This window comes from Rhinopithecus bieti, unplaced genomic scaffold (genome assembly GCF_001698545.2).
Source record: "Rhinopithecus bieti isolate Rb0 unplaced genomic scaffold, ASM169854v2 scaffold_2439, whole genome shotgun sequence".
Taxonomy (NCBI): domain Eukaryota; kingdom Metazoa; phylum Chordata; class Mammalia; order Primates; family Cercopithecidae; genus Rhinopithecus; species Rhinopithecus bieti.
The window spans coordinates 1,436,048-1,459,947 of record NW_016804232.1 but is presented as its reverse complement, the minus strand read 5'-3'; the positions used below and the strand labels follow the sequence as shown (position 1 = coordinate 1,459,947).

The 23,900-nt window shown below is 39.5% G+C and overlaps 1 protein-coding gene across 3 annotated transcripts in view; it reads right to left on the bottom strand.

Moving 5' to 3' along the window:
- The window catches only part of RALA (RAS like proto-oncogene A), a 90,918-nt gene that overhangs the window by 21,892 nt on the left and 45,126 nt on the right, over positions 1-23,900 (bottom strand). For 2 of the 3 annotated variants that reach the window (XM_017867379.1, XM_017867378.1), the window contains one exon: positions 3,300-3,450. In XM_017867379.1, coding sequence (XP_017722868.1) covers positions 3,300-3,413 — 114 coding nt within the window. In that variant the 5' untranslated portion in view covers positions 3,414-3,450. Of the gene's footprint in view, positions 1-2,997; positions 3,036-3,299; positions 3,451-23,900 lie in introns of those variants that run through there. The other variant, XM_017867380.1, reaches the window with a different exon arrangement.

Genomic DNA, 23,900 nt, shown 5'->3' with positions numbered 1-23,900 from the left:
AAAAAAAAAAAAAAAAGAATCTTTTTTCTATGTGACTCTGAATATAAATTTTCATGCTAGAATTGTGGAAATAACTTAAAAGTCAACATTTCGGTAAGCACTGAAAGTATCATTAAATCCTTTCTTTTCCTAAAATAAGCCAAGTCAATAAAGTGATTTATACTACTCAATAGAAAGTCAAACCTTAAACTTTATGAGACTTCTTCCTAAACTTTTGATTTTTTAAATAGTACAATTAAACAACTTTACATTCCCACTCCTATCGACAGCCCCATAAATCTCACTTTAATATACCTTGATAAACCAGTATGTAGGTAGGTAGGCAGACAGATGATAAGTATGTGTGTATGTACGTAGACAAGGCCTTACTATGTTGCCCAGGCTGGTCTTGAACTCCTGGGCTCAAACAGTCCTACTGCCTCGGTCTCCTAAAGTGTTGGGATCACAGGTGTAAGCCACCATGCCTGGCCTATCTTTTGATATCATTGTTAGCACGTGTTCATTTATACACAGATATTTGTGGGTTTTTTATTAGCTCCTGTAAATATTTTCATTATCTGATATGTTTTTGTTTATTTGCTATGACTATATCCTGTCATTAGAATTTAACCCCTCAGAGCAGGGACCTTGCATATGTTACTCATCATTATATCTCTAAAGCCTACAACAGTGCCTGGTACATGGTAGGTACTCAATAAATAATTATTTAAAAAATGGACACTGTATTTGTAACTGTAAAAGTTAAATAACATTTTACCACATTTACATGCTATTAATGTGCTTAGTCATTCATTAAAAGTTAGGCACGTGGGCTGGGTGTGGCGGCACATGCCTGTAATGCCAGCAGTCAGGGAGGCTGAGGTGAGTGGATCACTTGAGCCCAGGAGTTCAAGACCAGACTGGGCAACATGGCAAAACCCTGTGATATGGTTTGGCTCTGTGTCCCCACCCAAATCTCATGTTGAACTGTAATTCCCAATGTTGGGGGACAGACCAGGTGGGAGGTGACTGGATCACGGGGGCAGATTTCCCTCATGCTGTTCTCATGATAGTGAGTTCTCATGAGATCTGATGGTTTTTGAAGTGTGCACATCTCTCTCTCTCGCTCGCTCTCTCCACCCCCACCCCCACTCCAACATGTGAGGATGTACTTGCTTTCCCTTCACCCTCTGCCACAATTGTAGGTTTCCTGAAGCCTCCTAGTCATGCTTCCTGTTAAGCCTGCGGAACTGTGAGTCAATTAAACCTCTTTTCTTCATAAATTACCCCAGTGTCAGGTAGTTCTTTATAGTAATGTGAGAACAGACGGATACACCCCATCTCTACAAAAAAATACAACAATTAGCTGGACATAGTGGCATGTGCCTGTAGTCTCAACTACTTGGAAGGCTGAAATGGGAGGACTGCTTGAGCCTCGGGGAGGCGGAGGTTGCAGTGAGCTGAGACTGCACCACCGCAAGGGCAACAGACATTACCTTAAAAAAAAAAAAAAAAAAAAAAAGGTTAGGCATGTGAATATTCTCACTTTTGGCTTCCTTATTGTCAAGAGGAGACCGATTTAAGGATTAGTCTGAGAGAAGATTAGCTCTTAAATAAACAGTATGAAAAACAGAATTGAACGAATAGATCAATAGAAATGAAATAGATAATTTCATTTAAAGTACCATTTCAATCCTCTCTCCATAAACTTTTTTTAAAAAGAGACAGGGGTTTTGCTCTGTTGTCTAGGCTGGAGTGCAGTGGTACAGTCATTGCTCACTGTGACCTCCAATGCAAATGATCCTTCTGCCTTAGTCTCCTAAGTAGCTAGGAAAACAGGTGTGCAGCACCACGCCCAACTAATTTTTTAATTTTTTCATAGAGACAGAGTCTCACTTTGTTGGCAGCTGGTTCAAGCTCCTAGGCTCAAGTGATTCTCCTGCCTACGCCTTCCCTAAACTTTTTAATTCGCTCACTAACAAGCGTGGCAACTGATAGATTTAAAGGTTTTATGTATGTGTGTAAAAAGAATGGTGGGACACAGGCAATAGAAAAGACATGGGGGGTTGGGTGCACTGGCTCACACCTGTAATCCCAGCTCTGGGAGCCCAAGGTGGGAGGATTACGCTGGGCAACAGAGTGAGACCCTGGTCTCGATTTAAAAAAATAAAAGGTTAAAAAAAAGAGATAAAGACATGGGGTGGGAAAAAGTCTGTAGAGGTATTTTTAGTCAAAAGACTAGGTTTAACACTTTGTTGCTCATCACAGGTCACTTTTCTTGGGCAAGTTGGGTAACTCTCTGAGGTTCTGTTTTCACATCTGTAAAATGGGGATACCACCATCTCCTACACAAGATTGTTATGAGGACTAAGTTCTCTGCAACCATAAAACTCGGCTTTTATTGGGAGAAAACGGAAGTGAGGATAAATACTCACATTGGATTACCAACTCTTAAGTCATCATTAAGACTTGATAACAGTCCTCTAGGGAAAGACTACATTGCTGTATAGAGGCTACACTTTAACTCAGGGATGATGAAGTCTGATAATGAATACAGGCATACACATCTGTAACCTGTGTAGTAATTATAAATTTTAGTGACACGGCCTGTTGAATGATGAGGGTAGTACCATGCCAAACATGCAATAATGACTTTTTCATCAAGTTTATTAAAAGACTTTTTTTTTTTTTGGAGACGGAGTCTCGCTCTGTCGCCCAGGCTGGAGTGCAGTGGCGTGATCTCGGCTCACTGCAAACTCCGCCTCCCAGGTTCATGCCATTCTCCTGCCTCAGCCTCCCGAGCAGCTGGGACTACAGGTGCCTGCCACGGTGACCAGCTACTTTTTTGTATTTTTAGTAGAGACGGGGTTTCACCGTGTTAACCTGGACGGTCTCAATCTCCTGACCTCATGATCCACCCGTCTCGGCCTCCCAAAGTGCTGGGATTACAGGCATGAGCCACCGCGCCTGGCCTAAAAGATACTTTATATATGTTAACCTATTAAGTACTATACCCACCACTTCCATTAATTAAAGGTAGGAATCTCCAATAAAACCTAAAAACAAAAAAGCTACAGTTAGATTACTAACAATAGAGGCACTGTTTTTAGTTTAGTTTTGTGTTTAAAGCATGAGGATTTTAAGGACCATAAGTTCCTGATTTGTAAAATCAAGTCATGTACAGATGGCTCTAAACACAAAAACGAAAAAAAATTAAGTTTCAAGGATTCAAAGAATCCATACAAAATAGCACCAAAACTAAGCTAGGGAAATATTCTCTGAAAGCCTAAACTTTGATCCATTATAAAATTAACACTTACCTCATCGTACATGAACTGTAGAGTCAGAGCTGACTTGCCCACGCCACCACTGCCTACCATGATGACTTTGTGTAAGGCCAAAGAATTCTGACCCTTGGGCTTATTTGCGGCCATCTTGTGTCTCAGTTTTCACCAAAGGATTAAGAAGAATCTAAGAAGAAAGAAAGAATAAGTAATGCTCAGTACATTCTTCTTCAGAATTCCAGCGTAAGAGATTACGTCCTTAGAGTTCAATATACTACTTTTCAATGTGTAGTGATTTTAAACAGATGGTAAATGAAGTATGCTCACTTAGGGGAAGAACCATTAACTATTTATCAGAGAATACCATGGCAATAAATCAAGCCTATGACTCAAGGGCATTTCTCTTAAAATAGTTGGGTTTCAGTAATGAGCTATGATCACACGTAAAAATTTTCTAGTATAACTGCATGCTGACAATAATGGGGTATCAGCTGCACTGCAGTATGTCCACACAGACATGAAAGCAGGCTACAGGATCTCTGTTTTCACACTAATTTACACTGGCAATAATTAAAGAGATGTTTCTTCCTTTTTTTTTTTTTTTTTGAGATGGAGTCTTGCTCTGTCACTCAGGCTGGAGTGCAGTGGCGTGATCTTGGCTTACTGCAGCCTCCACCTCCCAGGTTCAAGCGATTCTTGTGCCTCAGCCTCCTGAGTAGCGCACCACCATGCTTGGCTAGCTTTTGCATTTTAGTAGAGACAGGGTTTCGCCATGTTGGCTAGGCTGGTCTCAAACTCCTGGCCTCAAATGATCCGCCTGCCTTGGCCTCGCAAAGTGTTGGGATTACAGGCGTGAGCCACCACGCCCCTAACCAAGATGTTTCTCTTGAGTAAGAAACAAGTGACCAAAAAAAAGACTGCTAATGTGTTTATTACATCATGCCTCACATTAAGGACCTCATTGAAATGTTTACTTACTGCTATTTTATAGAAGAAGACATCCCAACAACTTGGTAGTAGAATTATAAACAGAATCCAACACTGTATACCCCAACTAACAGATTACTGGAACATTTGTTTCTTGGGATGGATGGCCAATCTAACAATGCTTGGATCTAGCATGCCTTCACTTTTCTCAGAGCATGCATTGTTTAATACATTTTTACACTCAGTGTGGAGAGGCCAGGTTTTTACAGAAGTTGTAGTGGTGATGTGCACTAATGGCATCCAGTTACCTTTGGCCACGTGCCTGGCCATCCAGTTACTGGAGATTCCTACCTTTAATTAATGGAAGTGGTGGGTATAGTACTTAATAGGTTAACATATATAAAGTATCTTTTGGGCCAGGCGCGGTGGCTGATCGCCTTTGGCCATCCAGTTACTTGGCCTTAGAAAGAATCCTGTGAGGCCACAACAAACACTCTGAATGTGTGTGGAGATCCAAGCAAAGAGACTTTTTGTTATTAGGGGGTTGCACCCTTTGTCCTCAGCAACTCTTTGACTTGTTTTGGACACAAACAGCTTTCTAAGTTGCAGCTCCCAGAACCATGCCCCTCCTGTTTACCTTTCTATCTTGGGCCAATCCTTCCTAGCTCAGCTGCATCAGACCCACAATGGTCTCCTTCTGTTCTTCATTCTTCTATGCCTCTTGGCCTTTGCCATGCAGCTTCCTTTGTGTGGTATATTCTTATTCTATCTGGCTAACTCCTCTTGGTTTTTGGGTCTCAGCCTTACCCGAAACTCTCAACCTAAATTAGGTTCTTCTCTGCTCTGTGCTCTCAGATAGCATCTGCTACTTTTCCTTCTTCATAACCCTTATCACAAGTTGAAATTGCCTGAATATGTATTAGGTTGGCGTGAAAGTAATTGCAGTTTTGGCCATTACTTTCAATGGCAAAATCGCAATTACTTTTGCACCAACTTAATAGTATAAGTATTTCTCTAGTATACCAGAAACAGTGAGTTCAGGGCCATGTCCATTTGGGTTAATAGTCTGTTTAATGTAACTAACATGGCTGGCAAAATCAGCCACTTAGTGCAAAAGTGTTGAATGAATGAATGAATGAATACACAAATGTTTGCAGTCTGACTTAACCCTGAGGAATACTTTAGGCCAAGCTTGTCCAACCTGCGGCCCATGGGCCACATGCAGCCCTTTGAATGCTCAACAGAAATTTGAAAACTTTCTTAAAACATTATGCAACTTTTCTTTTTTTTTTTTTTTTTGCTCATCAGCTATCGTTAGTGTATTTGATGTCTGGTCCAAGACAATTCTTCTTCCAATGTGGCCCAGGGAAGCCAAAAGATTGGACCTCTGCTTTTAGGCTGTACTGGTGTAAAGTAGCTCTTCGTACTAGAGGTTCAATCACAAGCAGGGGTCAGGACAATCTGCCATGGGTCTGTGCCTCACATACGGGATTTACAGGGCACCCAAGAGCTGGGCACGGCTTCAGGTCCCAACCATAAATCATTTCCATATGCCTGTTTCCCCAATACAGAAAAGTATTAAGAATAATCCACCATAATCCTCTTGTCCATTTAACAATATGAACAAGCTAACATACCTTCTTGGAGACTGCTTTCAATCTACACTTAACGTAACTGAGATCACGTATACATAAATGCATTTTTTTCATCCTGTTCTTATCATTGTATCAAAAGCATTTTAGCAGAATCAGTTTGAACTGTTAAGTGTATGGCAAAAAAATTTACACTTACAGGCTAAGAGTTCAATTTTATTCAACAAACACAAATTCAGCCACTCTTTGACTTGGGTATGGAGAACAAGACCATCTGGTTGTGAGTGCTTATCATTACTCAAAAACAATGAAAATTACAGTACACTGTAGGTAACTAAAAGTCTGAAAGATACCAAATCTAAGCCAGTTTATGAAGCATGCTGTTGCTGGTGTTCCTAAACATGTCAGGAAGTGACTTCTTTATTATGATTCTTACTTGCTGGCAGCTATAATCATGTCACAGCTAATATATCTATTGTTTTATTTTTAAAACAGTTCATATCACATGAGCTCAGGGCATTAATACATCAATTAATACTCTAAGAGTTGTGTGTGTGTATGTGCTCAAAAGAAAACACTTAGCAGTCACTACAATTGGGTTAAAACACTTTTCCTTCTAGAACAATTTAAAATACAATCTGTGACTCAGAAAAGGCAGAGATTTCCAAGGACGTTTTTCCAAAGTGCAAACATTTCCTAATAACTATGAGCTGCACACTCTCAAGAAAACTATTAAGGCCATATCCAGCACGGGCAGTGGTGGCTCAAGCTGTAATCCCAGTACTATTTGGGACGAGGGCTGAGGCAGGCACGCGGATCACGAGGTTCAGGAGAGTTCAAAAAAAGAACCTCCTTGACCTGGGACACATGGTGAAACCCCGTCTTCTTTACTAAAAAATCGAAAAAAACAGAACCAGAAGGACGAGAAACAGTAAGAATGGGATGGCGACCAACAGGGAGTGGCCCTGTAAGTCCACAAGACTCTCGAGCTGAGGCAGGGAGAATGGCGTGAACAACAACGGAGAAGGCAGGCTCTGAACAAAGTGAGCCAGATCGCGCCGGGCATGCACTCCAGCCTGAGCAATCAGAGCGAACCGCTCTCAAACAAAGAAAAAAAAAAAAAAAAAAAAAAAAAAAAAGGCTATCCAGGAAAAGCAGCTCCTGCCAAGGAAAAACTACTCAACCCCCATTTTAAAAGACTTGGAACTCCACCACTTAATTCCCAAGCCCTGGTCAAGATGTTGTTTTGAATGATAAACAAGCCAAAGTGGAACACAAGCCTATGTGGAACTTAAGACAAACACATACACAAATAAGCAAATAACATTAGTGCAAAGTGCAATGAAAAAAAATAAGGCAGCAATGGGGGGAGGAGCTACTTTAACCAGATGGTCAAGGATGACTCCTCTGAAGAGGTGGCATTTGAGCTGAGACCTGAATGTTTTGAAGAAACTAGTCAGCTCTGAGGGGAGAGCATTCCAGACACAGGGAATAACAAGTACAAAGAACTTAGAAGGGGGTGGGAGTGGGGAGCCTGTTCTAGGGACCAGAAGAAGGCCAAAGTAGATAAAGCCTAGTGTCAGTCTGTTTCTTGTTGCTATAACAGAATTATCTGAGACTGGGTAATCTATTTTTTAAAAAGAAATTTATTTCTTATAGTTCTGAAGGCTGGGAATCTCAAGAGTATGGTGACAACATCTACATGGCTTCTGGTGGAAGACATCACATGGCAAATGGGCAAGTTTGCTGCCTCTTATAAAGCCACCAGTCCCATCATGGGGGCCCTACCCTGATGATCTTATTTAATCCTAATTACCTCCCAAAGCCTCACTGCTAATCAACATATGAATTTGGGGATTAAATTTCCAACACATGGCCAGATGCAGTGGCTCATGCCTATAATCCCAGCACTTTGGGAGGCCGAGGCGAGTGGATTAGTTGAGGTCAGGAGACCAGCCGGCAACACGGTGAAACCCTGTCTCTACTAAAAATACAAAAAAAGTAGTGGGGTGTGGTGGCAGGTGCCTGTAAACCTAGCTACACAGGAGGCTGGGACAGAAGAATCACTTGAACCCAGGAGGTGGAGGTTGCAGTGAGCCAAGATCCAGCCTGGGCAACAGAGTGAGATTCTGTCTTAGAAAGAAAAAAAAATTTCCAACACATGAAATTTGCAGGACACATTTAAACCACAGTATTTAGTGAATGACTGGAGAGTAAGAGGAGGTAAAACTGACAGGTAGGCAGAGAATGAATCACAAAAAGCCTTGAAGGCCCTGGAAGTGTTTGGATTTTACTAGAACTGCAATGGGAAGCCTCTGGAGTTTTTAAGAAGGATAGTGGCAAAATTTGGGTTTTTAAAAAGATTACCCTGATTGGTGTGTAGAGAACGGACAGTGGAAGTGGCAAGAGTTGAAAGTCTAGGAGGCTATCCCATTAATCTACGCAAGAGAGGATAGAGGCTTGGGGTACAGCAGCAGTAACGGTATTACTAGTTCCCGTATAACTACTAATGCCTCCTATACTGGGTTAACGAACATTTACTGACCACTCGCTAAGTGTGAGGCACTGTTCTGAGCACTCTGCACATACTAATTCAGCTGAGTACTACATTTCAGATATTTACAATCCTAGATGGTATGTACTATTTTAACTTCATTTAACAGATGAGGAATCTGGGTCACAGATGTTGACTTGCTCAAGACTAAGCCAGAATTCAAACTGAGGCAACCTGGCTCTCCTAACCACTATGTTATTTGGGATACATTTTGAAGAAACAGTTGATAGGACTTTCTGATTGATTGGATGGGAGAAAACAAGACTAACCTTTAAGTTTTTGTCCCAAATATCTGAATGTTAGGCACCTCTATCTAAGATGGAGAATCAAGAAGGAATACGTCTGGGAAAGTAATCCCAAGCTCTGCTTGCACATTAGACATTTCAACTAGAGTTGAACAAGAAAAACTGAATGTTTTAGTCTGGAGTTCAGGGATGAGAGTAGAGATGGAAAAAAAAATTGCATGTCAGTTTACAGATGATATTTAAAGTCACAAGACTGAATGAGCTTTCTTAGGGACAAGAGGAAGACAGATATGAGAAAGCGGCAAAGGAAAGAGCCCTGAAACAACTCAATAGGCTAGTTCAGCAGGAGATCTAGTGATCGCACAGTCACTGAGGCTGGCTGACTTAAATCGTGCTGACAGACTGAGGTGAGATATGAGGAGAGACAAAAAGAGAGCTAATTTTGTGCAAGATGGAGGTTGTTGGTAATTTTGGGAAGAGTCATTTCACCAGTTGAGGTAGAATGAGGTGGACAGTGCATGCCTGTAATCCCAGCTCCCTGGGAGACTGAGGCATGAGAATCGCTTGAACCTGGGAGGTGGAGGCTGCAGTGAGCCAAGATCCAAGATTGCACCACTGCACGCCAGCCTGAGCTAGACCGACTCTGTCTGAAAAAAAAAAAAAAAGGAATAGAGTGGGTTTGGGTGGAAGAGAAACAGAAGGTAGAGAATTGGATTTTTACTCTCAAGATGAATGGAGAAATGCAATCAGAAGGGGAAAGTGTTGTTAGGAAAAGGGCTTTTTGTTTGGCTGCTTTTAAAATATTATTAAGGGATGTGTGCATGACAATCATCCAAGACAGGCATAAATTAATGATCTAGAAGGCAGGGTGAACTCTAGGAGCAAAGTTCTGGAGTGAACCAGAAGAATTAGGACCTGGAACATAACAGGAGCAGGGACATCTCTTCCTTCGTAATGGGAGGTGAGGCAATACAAAGAATAGGGGTATAGGTGCCGGCTGTAGGTAGATATATTTGACTGTATCTGTATTTCTTCAATGAAATACAACCACAGATAATTTTGTGAGGGAGTCGGAATTCAAAAGCAAGCCTGTCTAGATAGATCAATAGAACAGAATATACACACTAGATTCAAATACATACTGTAGTGTAGTGTGTAATAAATGGTGGCACTTCAAATGGGGGTGGGGGAAGACGGAGAATAATTCAACAGGTAGTGTTTGGACAACTGTTGAGCCAACTGGAAAAAAATAAAAGTTGGATCTATTCTCCTCATACCAATATAAAGCCTAAGTGAATCAAAGATTTAAGTGACAAAATGAAATCACAAAGGTACAAGGAAAAAAGCATGAAAGAACTGAATTGTTTGATAATCTTTTTTTTTATCTTTTTTTTTTTTTGAGACAGTCTCGCTCTGTCACCCAGGCTGGAGTGCAGTGGTGCACTCTAGGCTCACTGCAAACTCTGCCTCCTGGGTTCATGTGATTCTACTGCCTTAGCCTTCCGAGTAGCTGGGATTACAGGCATGCGTCACCATGCCCAGCTAGTGTGTATGTGTGTGTGTGTGTGTGTATATATATATATATTTTTTTTTTTGAGACAGAGTTTTACTCTTGTTGCCCTGGCTGGAGTGCAACCCCTGGTTCAAGCAATTCTCCGGCCTAAGCCTCCCGAGTAGCTGGGACTACAGGTGCATGCCACCATATCCAGCTAATTTTGTATTTTTAGTAGAGATGGGGTTTCTCCATGTTTGTCAGGCTGGTCTTAAACTCCCGAACTCAGGTATCTGCCTGCCTTGGCCTCCCAAAGTGTTGGGACTACAGGCATGAGTCACAGTGCCTGGCCTGTTTCATAACCTTAAGTGGGGAAGGTCTAAAGTATTACGTAAAACTCAAGTCATAAGTTTGAAAAATTTTACTACTGAAAAAATTTCTGGCCAGGTGCGGTGGCTCACGCCTGTAATCCCAGCACTTTGGGAAGCCGAGGTGGGTGATCATGAGGTCAAGAGTTTGAGACCAGCCTTGCCAACACAGTGAAACCCCATCTCTACTAAAAATATAAATATAGCCAGGCATGGTGGCGCATGGCTGTAGTCCCAGATACTCAGGAGGCTGAGGCAAGAAACTCGCTTAAAATTGGGAGGCGGAGGTTGCAGTGAGCCGAGACTGCACCACTGCACTCCAGCCTAGGCAACAGAGGGAGAGTCCATCTAAAAAAAAATTCTGCATGGCAAAATCTTCTAAAAGCGAAGTAAAAAGATAAAACTGTGGAAAACATCTGCAATTCATTTTACAGATAAGAGATGATTTCTCTATATAAAAAACTATACCCCACTTCTCACTACTGCACTTGACTAGTCTTTAAAGAAGTTACCATAAATAAAATAAAAAACTGTAGGAAATTGGGCAAAAAATATGAGTAGTCACAGAAAAGGATATACAAATGACTCTAAGTATACTTGACCTCACTGATAAATAATACAAATAAAACTACATTGGGATAATGTTTTATCCATCAAATTAATAACTGTATGTTTGCAAGGGCTAGCAAACCACAGCCCCCTGGAATTGTTTTCGTACGGCCTGTAAGTTAAGAAGGGTTTTTATGTTTTTGAAGGGTTGTAATTAAAATCAAACCAAACCAAAAAGAATATGCAACCGAGAATGTGGCTTGCAAGCCTAAAATATTTTCTGTCGGCCCTTTACAGAAAACTTTTATCTATCCCTGGTGTAGAGAAATAGGCATATTCAATGATTGCTGGTGGAACTGTAAATCTGATACACAGAATAATATGCAACCACAAAAAATGAGGAAGCTCTTTATGCACTGAAATAGAAGGAACTCCAACACAGAGTTAAAATGAAAAAAAAAAAAAAAAAAAGATGCAGAACAACACATCCTGTATGCTATGCATTGCCTAAAAACATTAAAACAAAAAAGGAACATTCAGGATTTGCCTGTTCATATATTTGGAAGGATATTTTTTTAAACAGTAACACAAGTTTGTCTGTGAAAATGGAAACTAAGTCACTACAGAAGTGAGAGAGTATACCATTTTGTACATTTGATTTTTGTATCATGTAAATGTATAACTTATTTAAAAAACATAATTAAAACTAGTCATAAATCAACGAAGCCCAGGTATTTATTGTACTCGGCAAAACTGCAATTAACTATGTTCTTGGTACCTTATATAAACTAGAAATTAGGGGTGTGAGCTTGAATTTTAATTAAAATACAACTTACCCACATGTACACGCCTTTGTATTTTTCCACTTCAAATGTGCAGGGACCCTTGAATTTCGAATTGTGTGACTTATTTGGCTCCTCAATTATTTTCTGTCTCTCACTGTTCAACTTTTTAAAGTGATGTCCTAGAATAATACTATAGAACCTATTTGGAGTGATGGGTGGGCTTCAAGTTTTCAAGTTCACTGTTTTTCTCTGCTTCATCCAGAAACTAGACACCTACACCATGTTCATACGAGCTACTTAAGTTACTTCCTTTCTTCTTTCCTCCATTTTTCCTTCTCTCCAAAAATACACCCAGGGCCTACCTTATTACATAAGGCACTGTGCTAAGTGCTGGAGCTATGGAATCCTGCCCTTGTATGTTTAGTTAACAGGTCCCACAATGTATTAGTTTCCTGTTGCTGCTGCAGCAAATTACCACAAAATTAGTGGCTTAAAACAACACACATTTATTCTGTTACAGTACTGGATGCCAGAAGCCCAAATGAATCTTAAAGGGCTAAAAAGAAGATGTCAACAGAGTTGGTTCCTTGAGGGGGCTTCAGGGGAGAATGTACTCTTTGCCTCTTTCGCTTCTATAGCCTGGGGCATTCCTTGGCCCCTGGCCGCCATCACAGAAGCACGGCTCTGCTTCTGTGGCCATACTGCCTTCTCCTCTACTAGTCAATCTCAAACCTCCCTTTACTTCCCTTTTATAAGACACTTGTGATTCCTTTGGCCCATCCAGATGATCCAGAATAATCTCCTCACCTCAAAATCCTTAATTACGCTGGCAAAATTCCTTTTTGTCACATAGGGCAACATTCACAGGTTCTAGGAGTTAGGACATGGATATTTTGTGGGGCCATTACTCAGCCTACTGCTGACCACACACAGGGAAGTGGGTCAAGGAGCTTCGGACCACAAATCTTCAATGCAGACTCTAAACTCTCTATTTTAAACTTTAAAAATTTTTCTAAAAAACAATCAACTCGGGTTTTTCAATACTTACTAAGGAATACTCTACCAAGTAAGGTGTCAAATACCCTACGCCTGCCAAAACAAAAACCCCAATGATCTTTGTATGCCCAGAATTCATTATTATCTTCTTTAGACTTTTGATAGAGAAGCTCATTACAGGATAAGCATCGCTAATCCAAAAATCCAAAATGTGAAATGCTCCCAAATTCAACACTTTTTTAGTGATGACATGACCCTTGAAGGAAACGCTCATAGGAGCATTTGGGATTTTTGGATTAGGGATGCTGAACCGGTTAAGTATAATGCAGATATTCTAAAGGCTGAAAAAAAATCCAAAATCCCAAACACTTCTGATCCCAAGCATTTCGGATCAAGGATACACAACCTGTTTTAGGCTTCAGTCTAATAACAGTATTGGCTGGTAAAAGTTGTGAGAGTCCTTTTTAATAAAGAGATTCAAGGAAGCATTTCCCTTGCCTCTGATCTGAATGGTACATTAAAGACTTATGATTGGCTGGGCGCAGTGGCTCACGCCTGTAACCCCAGCACTTTGGGAGGCCGAAACGGGTGGATCACAAGGTCAGGAGATCAAGACCATCCTGGCTAACATGGTGAAACCCCGTCTCTACTAAAAATACAAAAAATTAGCCGGGTGTAGTGGCGGGTGCCTGTAGTCTCAGCTACTCGGGAGGCTTAGGCAGGAGAATGGTGTGAACCCGGAAGGCAGAGCTTGCAATGAGCTGAGATCAGGCCACTGCACTCCAGCCTGGGCGACAGAGTGAGACTGTCTCAAAAACAAAAACAAAACAAAGACTTATGATCATTAAAGTTCTGCCCCTATCAAATCATTACAAATCACAAGGAGGTACAGGCCATATTACTGAATGGAAAGTATTTCATATAAACAACTCACACATGATACTCCCTATCTGCATTAAGAATGTTTGCTCAATTAAAAAAACACAGGTAATATAAAATGAACAATTTCAGAAGAGGTAGAATATACATGACCAAGAAAAGGAGATACACAGTTTTTTTTTTTTTTAATTTCCTGGACATGGTCTCACTCTGTTGCCCAGGCTAGGGTGCAATGGTACCATCACAGCTCACTGCAGCCTTGACCTGCCGGGCTTCAATGACCCTCCCATCTCAGCCACCTGAGTAACTAGGACTACAGGCACGCGCCACCGCCACCACTCTCAGCTAATTTTAAAAATATTTTGTAGAGACAGGGTCTGTGTTGCCCAGGCTGGTCTTGAATGCCTGGGCTCAAGCGATCCTCCCGCCTAGGCCTCCGTGTTAGGATTACTGGCTGAGCCACTGCACCAGGCCCACAAGTATATTTTCCTAACTGACAGAAGAATAAGTATCATCAACACAGGTTGAGCATCTCTAACCTGAAGATCGGACATGCTCCAAAATCTGAAACTTTCTGAGCATTGACATGATGCCACAAGTAGAAAATTCCACACCTGACCTCGTGTGACCTCATGTGGGTTGCAGTCAAAACACAAGTGCACAATACAGTTTATTCAGCATCCCCAAGACCCTCCTAGCCCTCTTCGGCTGCAATGTATCTTTTCTGCACGTGCCCAGATTCTCTCATGCAAGCATTCCCACAAAGGGTAGCAAAATGGTTCCGTGTATACAAACTTTGTTTCACACACATAATTATTAAAAATTGGCTCACGCCTGTAATCACAGCACTTTGGGAGGCCAAGGCAGCCAGAGCACCTGAGGTAAGGAGTTCGAGACCAGTCCGGCCAAAATGGTGAAACCCTGTTTCTACTGAAAATACAACAAAATCAGTGGGGCGTGGTAGTGGGCGCCTGTAATCCCAGCTATGCAGGAGACTGAGGCAGGAGAATCGCTTGAACCCAGGAGGTGGAGGTTGCAGTGAGCTGAGATCATACCACTGTACTCCAGCCTGGGAAACAGAGGGAGACTCTGACTCAAAAAAAAAAAAAAAAAAAATTGTATAAAATTACCTTCAGGCTGCTATATGTATAAACTGTATATACATAAACGCATTTCATGTTTAGACTTGGGTCCCATCCCCAAGACATCTCAATATGCATTTGCAAATATTCCAAAATCCAAAAAAATCTTGCAACACTTCTGGTCCCAAGCATTTAGGATAAAGGATACTCAATCTGTACTATTTAACGTCTCAGAGCACAGGGAAAGCTTCCAAATTCTTTTTAGCAAGCTAGCCTAACAGTGATGCAAAGTACTGACAAAAATAGAATAAAGACAAAATAGAATGATTGGACTATCACATGAATATGGGGCAAAAAATTCTAAGTAAAAAATGTTAACAGATAGAATCTAGCACATTAAAAGAATAAACCAAAGTGACCAGGTGTGATTCAAACCAGATACAAGAATGGCTTAGAATTTTAGTAAGTCATAATTTCTGATATTAATAGGTGAAAAAAAAATCATATCTCTACAGGTTCTAGAATATTTGATAAAATTGCTCATAAAAAAAGTAGAAATAGATTAGTGTTCACTTAATCACATAGGAACTGACGGTCTTAAAACCCAAATCAGGCCCAGTGCAGCAGCTCTAACCCGTAATCCCAGTGCTTTAGGAGGCTAAGGTAGGAGGATGGCTTGAGTCCAGGAGTTTGAGGTTACAGTGAGATATGATTTTGTCACTGCATTACAGCCTGGGCTACATAGTGAGACCCCTCTGTCTTTTTTTTTTTTTTTTTTTTTTTTTTTTGCAATGTATGCCTGTAGTTCCAGGTAATTACTTCCAGGCTACTTTCCTTTGTTGAATTTTTCGTAGAGACGAGGTCTCACTATTTTGCCTGGGCTGGTCTTGAACTGCTGAGCTCAAGCAATCCACCTGCCTCGGCCTCCCAAAGGGCTGGGATTACAGGTTTGAGCCACTGGGTCTGGCCAACCCTCTTAAGGGAGACCCTGTCTCTTAAAAATCATTTTTAATGACAAAATTAAAGCACTTCCATTAACATCAGGAGTAAGATAAGGGTGGCCGCTGCATCACTCTTACTTGGCACTGTTCTGGAAGTGGTCCCATATTAGAAAAGGAAAGAAAGAGGCATATGATCATTATTAACTGATAATATGATTTCATACCTAGAAAGACCAAAGGAATCAACTGCAAAATTACTACAAATAAGAGATTTCAAAGGGTAAATGGTTATATAAGCAATATAACATCCACAATTAAATTTCTTCTCAAATAACAGAATATATAATGAAAGACCCAATTTACAACCTCACTCACAAAGAGTATATAACTAAGAATAAAACTACCACTATCTGTGTAAGATATACATGAAGACGGTTTAATAATAATACTTAAGTAACATAAGGGATGACTTGAATAAATAAAGACAACCTGTTCTTAGGACATAGAGAGTGTACTCTGGTAAAGGTACAAAACCCTGACAGTAAAAAAAAGACCATTAATTATGAAAATTAAAAATATCTTCACGATTTAAAAAAACCTAGTACATTAAAACACAAAATACCTGACTCACAAGTCATCTGACCTGTCTCCTCAAGTTTTCTTCACCATAAAATTTGTGAAGATAATTTCTCTCTGTCTCTCTCTCTTTTTCTTTTTCGAGACAGAGTCTTGCTCTGTCGCCCAGGCTGGAGTGCAGTGGTGCGATCTCGGCTCACTGCGGCCTCCGTCTCTCAAGCTTAAGCAATCCTTCCACCTTGGCCTCCTGAGTAGCTGGCATGCACCACCACACTCAGCTAATTTTTGTATTTTTAGTAGAGAAAGGGTATTGCCGTATGTTGAAAACTGACTTGAACTTTTTCAGGGAAGGCTGATTTACATACAATAAAATTCACCCTGTTAAGTGTATAGTTCAATGAGTTTTGATAAATGTATACAGTCATGTAACCACCATCACAATCAAGGTACAAAACATTTCCATTACCCCAAAAAGTTTCCTCTTGCCCCTTTGCAGATAATCTTCTCCATCACCCTGGCAGCCACTGACAGGATTTCAAGCCTTACTGTTCTGCCTTTGGATCATAATGTATGTAGCTTTTTATGCCTGGCTTCTTTTAGACGAGGCTTTTGAGACACACAAATATTGTTGCATGTATCAGTGTATGCACCTTTTTTTTTTTTTTTTTTTTTTTTACGACTGAATAGTATTCCATTGTCTGGATGTATCATGATTCATTTATGTTGTTTCCATTTTTAAAAATTTTATAAGTAGAGCTGTCATGAACTTTTGTGTACAGGTCTACACGTTTTCATTATTCTTGGGTAAACAACAGGTGCAGAACTGGTAGGTTGTATAGCGTGTGTTTAAATGTTTTCCAAAGTGGCTGTACCTTTTTGCATTTCCACTAACAACATATGAGATTTCCAGTTGCTTTCACATCCTGGAACTGTCCCAGGCTTTTAATTTTAGGCAGTCTAGTGAATGTGTAGTGATATTTCATTATAGTTTTAATTTGCATTTTCCTAATAACTAATCATGTTGAGCTCTTTTCATGTAGTTACTTGACATCCATATGACTCTAGTGTTCAAATCTTTTGTCCATTAAAAATTTTTTTCTTGTCTTTTAAGTGAGTTTTAAGAGTTCTTTATATATTCTGAATTAAATCCTTTCCAGAGATGTATTTTGAAAATATTTTCTTCCAGTTTGTGGCTTATCTTTTCATTTTCTTGACATATTTTTTGATGAGTATTTTCTTTATGCTTTTGGTGTCTCAAAATGTTTGACAAATTTTAAGTGGCAAAGTAACTACGTTTTGAATATTTATAAATAAAGCCTTATTATTTAGTTAATAATTTATTATAAAGAGATGGAAGGAAGTCCAGGCCAAGAAAGTCAAAAAAATGACATTAGTTATAACTGACACCCTAAACAGTTAAACCCTCCATTTTAAATATGCAATCAAGCTCCCTAGGAACAACATTCAAAGAAAATCCCTGAGGCATTTTTCTACTTTTGAAACATAACAACTCAGTATTTTCATGTTACTCTAACTGTACTAAATAAGGAGAACACAAAATAATAACAAAGACTGAACTAAGAAAAGTAATATTCTGTTTTAAGGGTACAGTAGTTGATGGCTTAAAGATGGTTTAACATTTTTGCCTTGTCTGCAAAATAAAACTTATTTATAAGACTTGCCAGACATATTGTCAGACATCAAAGCACAGAATCTTAACATTAACATCATGAAGGGTCAAGTTTTATCTTCCTGGGTTTCAGCTCATTTGTAACACTAAGGTTAACATTAATAAAACAACATACGTAAGATATCTAATATGCATAAATACGTATTCAATAAAGGGTAACAAATATTCAGGCATCTTTTTAGAAGACCACAACTTTATATGCCACATATACTCAGTCCGCAGTCAGTGCAAAATCATTACCAGCAGCATAAAGGTAAAGCACTTACCACAGCTAAAACTTACAAAAAATTTCTAAAACACATGAGAAAGTGATGGATGAGACTTGAGACAAAGCATTAGCAAATCAAGTGAACCTTGGTGTGACAGTAAGAAAGCAAGCTATAAAAAGTAAAAGGGCCAGAGAGGGACTTTATAAACCAAGTCTTTAGATTTTTATCCTCAGAGCAATGGAGAACCACCAGGAGTTTTAAAAAATGAGACACTGGGACTCAGAAGGCAGGAACAACAGGTGGAAGGCTACAGGTCAATCATGACTTGAGTTAGGACTAGGGAGGTGGGATGGATAGATCTAAAAGATATTTAGAAAAAAAGAGTCAAATGAACTAGATTAGATGTGAGTGGTAAAGGAAAGTGAGAATTTAAGCCAAAATAACAAAATTCCTAGCTTCAGTGACCATGGTCAGGAAAACAAGGGGAACAAGCAGCTTCTGTGGGACCAAGTGGGAGTAGGAGGGGAGAGAACAGTTAGTGCAAGGAAATGATGGAAATCAATATTGATCTATTAAAAGATCAAAATATTTAACAGGAAAAATCTGAGAGTAGCCTAAGAATAAGCAGTTTTCTTACCCCAGCCCCAGTGGTTTTGCTATCAGATTATGACCTGAATGTTTTCAGCAATATTGAGAAATAAGTAACAGGGTAGAACCTGAAAGGTGGAAAAGGAAATAAAAGACTCATAAACTGCTATTTATATTTTAATATTTGTTTTTAAACCCCTGTGTTTTCAAAATAAGATTATGTAGTTTAGAAAATAATAATTAATTGCAAAGATATATGTGTGCTTCCATATTCCTATGCTAATTCTGGAAGGATACATCGCCTTCTGAATTTTGATCCATGTCAATGTATTACATATTTGGAAATTAAATACACAGATGTTTTTATTTACTGAATTTAACAGCTTACAAAATTGAATAAAGAAATAATGTTCAGCTGAGCATGGTGGCACACACCTGTAATACCAGCATTTTGGAAGGCTGAGGTGGGAGGATCGCTTGAGACCAGGAGTTTTGAGACCAGCCTGGGCAACACAGTGAGACTTTGTCTCTACAAAAAATAATAAAAATTAGCTGGATGTGGTGGCACACACCGTAGTCCTAGCTACCCAGGAGGCTGAGGTGGGAGGATCACTTAAGCTGAGGAATTCGAGGCTGCAGTGAGCTAAGACTGCACAACTGTACTTTGGCCTGGGCAAGACAGCAAGACCCTGTCTCTACAAAAATAATAACAATGCAGGCTTAGACGCTTAATAGATCTAATTTTTAAAAGTATAATTTATGTAATTTATACCTGCTTTAGGTTCTATGTATGAGCTACTACAAATTAAGCATATATATAGCCTGGTAGTTTGAGTTTCTCTTATTGATTTACTTATGAACTTGATATTGTCTATGAGACCTTTGTTAATTTTAAAAAATACAGCCAGAAAAAATAACTTAATTAACCATGCCTAAATGATCCAGTTTAAAAATGAGTAGGGCACTTGCTTAACTGATTAAGACTTACATCAAACCATGTATTAGAATAGTGACAGAAAGTTTACTAGCAGGTTTTGTTTTCTTTTGTTAAGAGACAGAATCTCGGTCTGTCACCCAGGCTGGAGTGCAGTGGTGCTATCATACCGTACTACAGCCCTGAACTCCCGGGCTCAAGTAATCCTCCTGCCTCAGCCTCCTGAGTAGTTGGGACTACAGGCACGTCTGGTTAATTTTTTTCTATTTTCTTTGTATAGACAGGGTCTCGCTATGTTGCTCAGGCTGGTCCTGAACTCCTCGCCTCAAGTGAACTTCTCACCTTGGCTTCCCAAAGTGCTGATATTATAGGCATAAGCCACCATGCCTGGGCCCACAAATGAAATATTTTAAAAGAAAAATCTAAGCACAGCCTCTGGTTTACATGAAGACATCTGTTAAATCCTACTCTTTAATACACATTTCATCAGTAAGTTGGCTCTCTCTTTGTATAGCTGCTTCTCTGATCTTTTGGTATTATTCTGGATTTCCTTTTCCTTTTTCCTATGCCTATATTCTGCACCAACATATGTTTATTGAGTCAGGTACTATGCTAGGCATTGGGAGAGGGTGGGGGATAGGTTCATAGACGAGCAAGTCAAGATCCTTGACTTCAAAGATCTTAAAATCAAGTACAGAGATGGAACAAAAGGGGGAGGGAAAGAATGTATTAAATTCTTATACATCACTTTGCCTTTTGCATTCCTTACCACTTACGTCACACTTGTATTTTTATTTTATTAATTAATTAATTTTTTTTTTTAGACAGAGTCTTGCTCTGTCACTAGGCTGAAGTGCAGTGGTGCGATCTCGGCTCACTGCAACCTCCGCTCACTGCAACCTCCGCCTCCCAGGTTCGAGAAATTCTCCTGCCTCAGCCTCCCGAGTAGCTGGGACTATAGGCGACCACTACCATGCCCAGATAATTTTTGTATTTTTAGTAGAGATGGGGTTTCACCGTGTCGGCCTGGATGGTCTCAATCTCTTGACCTCATGATCTGCCCGTCTTGGCCTCCCAAAGTGCTAGGATTACAGGCGTTAGCCACTGCGCCCGGCCTTTCCTGTTTCTTTTTTTTTTTTTTTTTTTGAGATGGAATTTCGCTCTCGTTGCTCAGGCTGGAGTGCAATGGTGCGATCTCGGCTCACCGCAATCTCTGCCTCTTGGGTTCAAGCAATTCTCTTGCCTCAGCCTCCTGAGTAGCTGGGATTACAGGCATGCGCCACCATGCCCAGTTAATTTTTGTATTTTTAGTAGAGACGGGGTTTCTCCACGTTGGTCAAGCTGGTCTCAAACTCCTGACCTCAGGTGATCCGCCCACCTCAGGCTCCCAAAGTGCTGGGGTTACAGGCATGAGTCACCGCACCCAGCCTTATGTTGTTTTACTGACTTCATAGCTGTAATTTTTAATGGCTATGTAACATATCATCCTGTGGACACAAAGCAATTTACTTACCATATACCATAATATAAGAGCTGTTTTGAATTCTTCAAAATTATAATGGATGACCATCTATTTCTACATTTAAAGTACTTTCCATGAGACAGAATCTACGAAATGGAAAATTAACAAACTGACTGTTTAAGGTTTATCACGCACATTGTCCAACTGCTTTCTTCAAGTGCTGTATTCTAGCACATGTAACTATGCTAGTATTGTTAGTATCCCTACTGGCATTGAGTATTCTTGTAAAAAACCTGCTACTTGTATACTGTGAAAAATATCTCACTGTTATTTCTAATTACATCTCTGATTTCTTAAAGAGGGTGAATATTTTTTCTATGTAGTATTTATTTTGTGAATTGCTAGTTCTTATCCTTTACTCACCTGGTAATAATATCTTGTATCACATTTTGTGTAATTTCATGTCACCATTGGCTAGACTTTCTTTTATCTTGCTCTCCCAGTCCACTACAGTAAGTTTCCTCTGTTGTTGGATAGATCTGTTTCTCACAACAGATCAGGAAGAGGCTTTAAATTCATGGGGTATTTTAAAGTTTCACTTTAGGTTCATGGGCAAGAAACAGGTTGACAAAGTGGCTCCTTCTCCAAATATCAAAAAAAGAGAGTTTACCCTGGGTTGTTAACATGTTCATTAGAACTCCTAATCTTCCCAGGCTGTGAGTTCAAAAAGAAATGTTTTTTTGAAGTAGATTTCCAAAATTAGCATGGAACAGATGTTGCTGCAATCTTTGTATGGGCTGGGTGTGTGGGCAGGATATCAAGCTAGCTTTTCATGTATATTCCTTTAATTAATAGCATGTCCTATCATCTCTTCTGCCCTCTGTTCCTACTGACTCATTGCTTAAAGTCTCTTCAGGACTCAGTGGGGAAGAATAGATTTCCCTTACAGGCCTCCCTCATGGGAATGCTGGGTAGCCCTTCCTTCGCCCTGCTTCATACATCAGCACCATCTGTTTTCTGTCTTCTACAACCTAGAAAGTCTCTGCTTTGCTGATGGTCACTCCATCTGTTCCCATTCTTAGTGCTATGACAGAATTACACATTTCTGTCTGTAAATTCTTTTTCCTGTCTTTTCACAGAGAGTTGGGGATAAGAGGAGGTAGACACATATATTTAGTCTACTGGCTTTCACTACTATGAACTTAAATTAAAATCCTGAGGTGACATGATTTGGAACCCCAAAATATTTCAAATTTAGACACTATAAAAAAAATTCTAAGACATTCAATTAAAATTAGCCTGAATTTTAAAGAATACTATTTTTCAGTACCAACTTCAAGAGCACATCAGTTTCCTGATATGGATGACCAAAGAATCATAAATAAACACAAAAGTTTAAGATGGGGCAATACCTGGCATCAAAAAGACTGGGAGTGAGGCACAAATGGGAGAGAAGAGACAGGAAAGCTAATGGTCTGAACTGCTACAGAGAAGGGTTGAAGTGATTGTTTTCCCCAAAAATGTTTTTTTCTTCACAACATTGGGACAAGTTGGCTAAAACTCAAAATTTTTAAGAAGATGTATTGATCAGTCAAAGCCTTGAAAATTAAACACTGACATTATTTTTACACACCACGAATGTAAAGCTAAAGACTGTCTCTACAGCAACAAAGATTCCCTTTATTCCAATTAACCTTTACTACAGCTCTTTTACAGACCACCTGCTGAATTCTTACTCTGTGGAACTGTGGGTGAATAGCCAATTCTTTTTATGGAGTAACAGGGAGCAGTTAAAAAGAAAGAAAGAAAATATAAACTAGCAATCTTTTAAATTCTGACTTGCTATATGTGGCACCCCACATCCATCCAGTCAGGTTAACCTCTTAGTATACACTGTAAGATCCTTCCTATAAAAGTAAGGCATTGCGAATGTCACTTTTTAAATTTAAAGAACCCCTACTGAATATAAAAATGTATTACCTGAAATTATGTTTAATGACAACTGAGTACTATCAGTTACATTCTCCAACACAAATCTGTTTAGCACAGGCTTACTTCCACGGGTGATCTTGAATGCTGCTGAATACGCCTAATCCTACCATTTGTGTTCATCACCTCCCAACACACACAGGTACGGGTGGGACTTGAGCTCCTCCTACCCTCAGTGTTTTTTCATAACTATAAAAGTAACATATATTCATTACATATAACTAGAGAGTAAAGTAAGAAAATGTCACCTTTGTGGCCCTGACACCCAGTATACATTTTTTTGAATTTTTACTGTCTTCTAGGACTATCTTACACAAAGTAGTCAACCAGTCATGAAGTTCAGGAAGCTAAGAGGAAAATTCCAGGGAAAGCAGGAAAAAGAAAGGGAAAAAAGGGAGATTAAAAAATCCAAATACCTGGATAGGACAAAATCTTGGGGAAAATAAATAATATTCCTATTTATTGAGTGCTTATTAACTGTATCAGACACTTTTTCAACTACGTACTTAATTATCTCATGAAACCCTCAAAACAACTTTAGACCTATCATTCACATTTTATAGGTGAGAAAACTGAGCCATATCAAGCTTTAAAAATGTGCCCTAGGACACACTATTGATGTGAAGCCAGGATTAAAAAAAAAAAATTCACATCCTAAGTGTTTGCCAACTAAACTTTATTACTACTATGGAAGAAACTAGCAAGAATGACCTTATACAAAGGTTAGAGGTAATTTCTTTTTTTTTTTTTTTTTTTTTTTTTTTTTTTTTTTTTTTTTT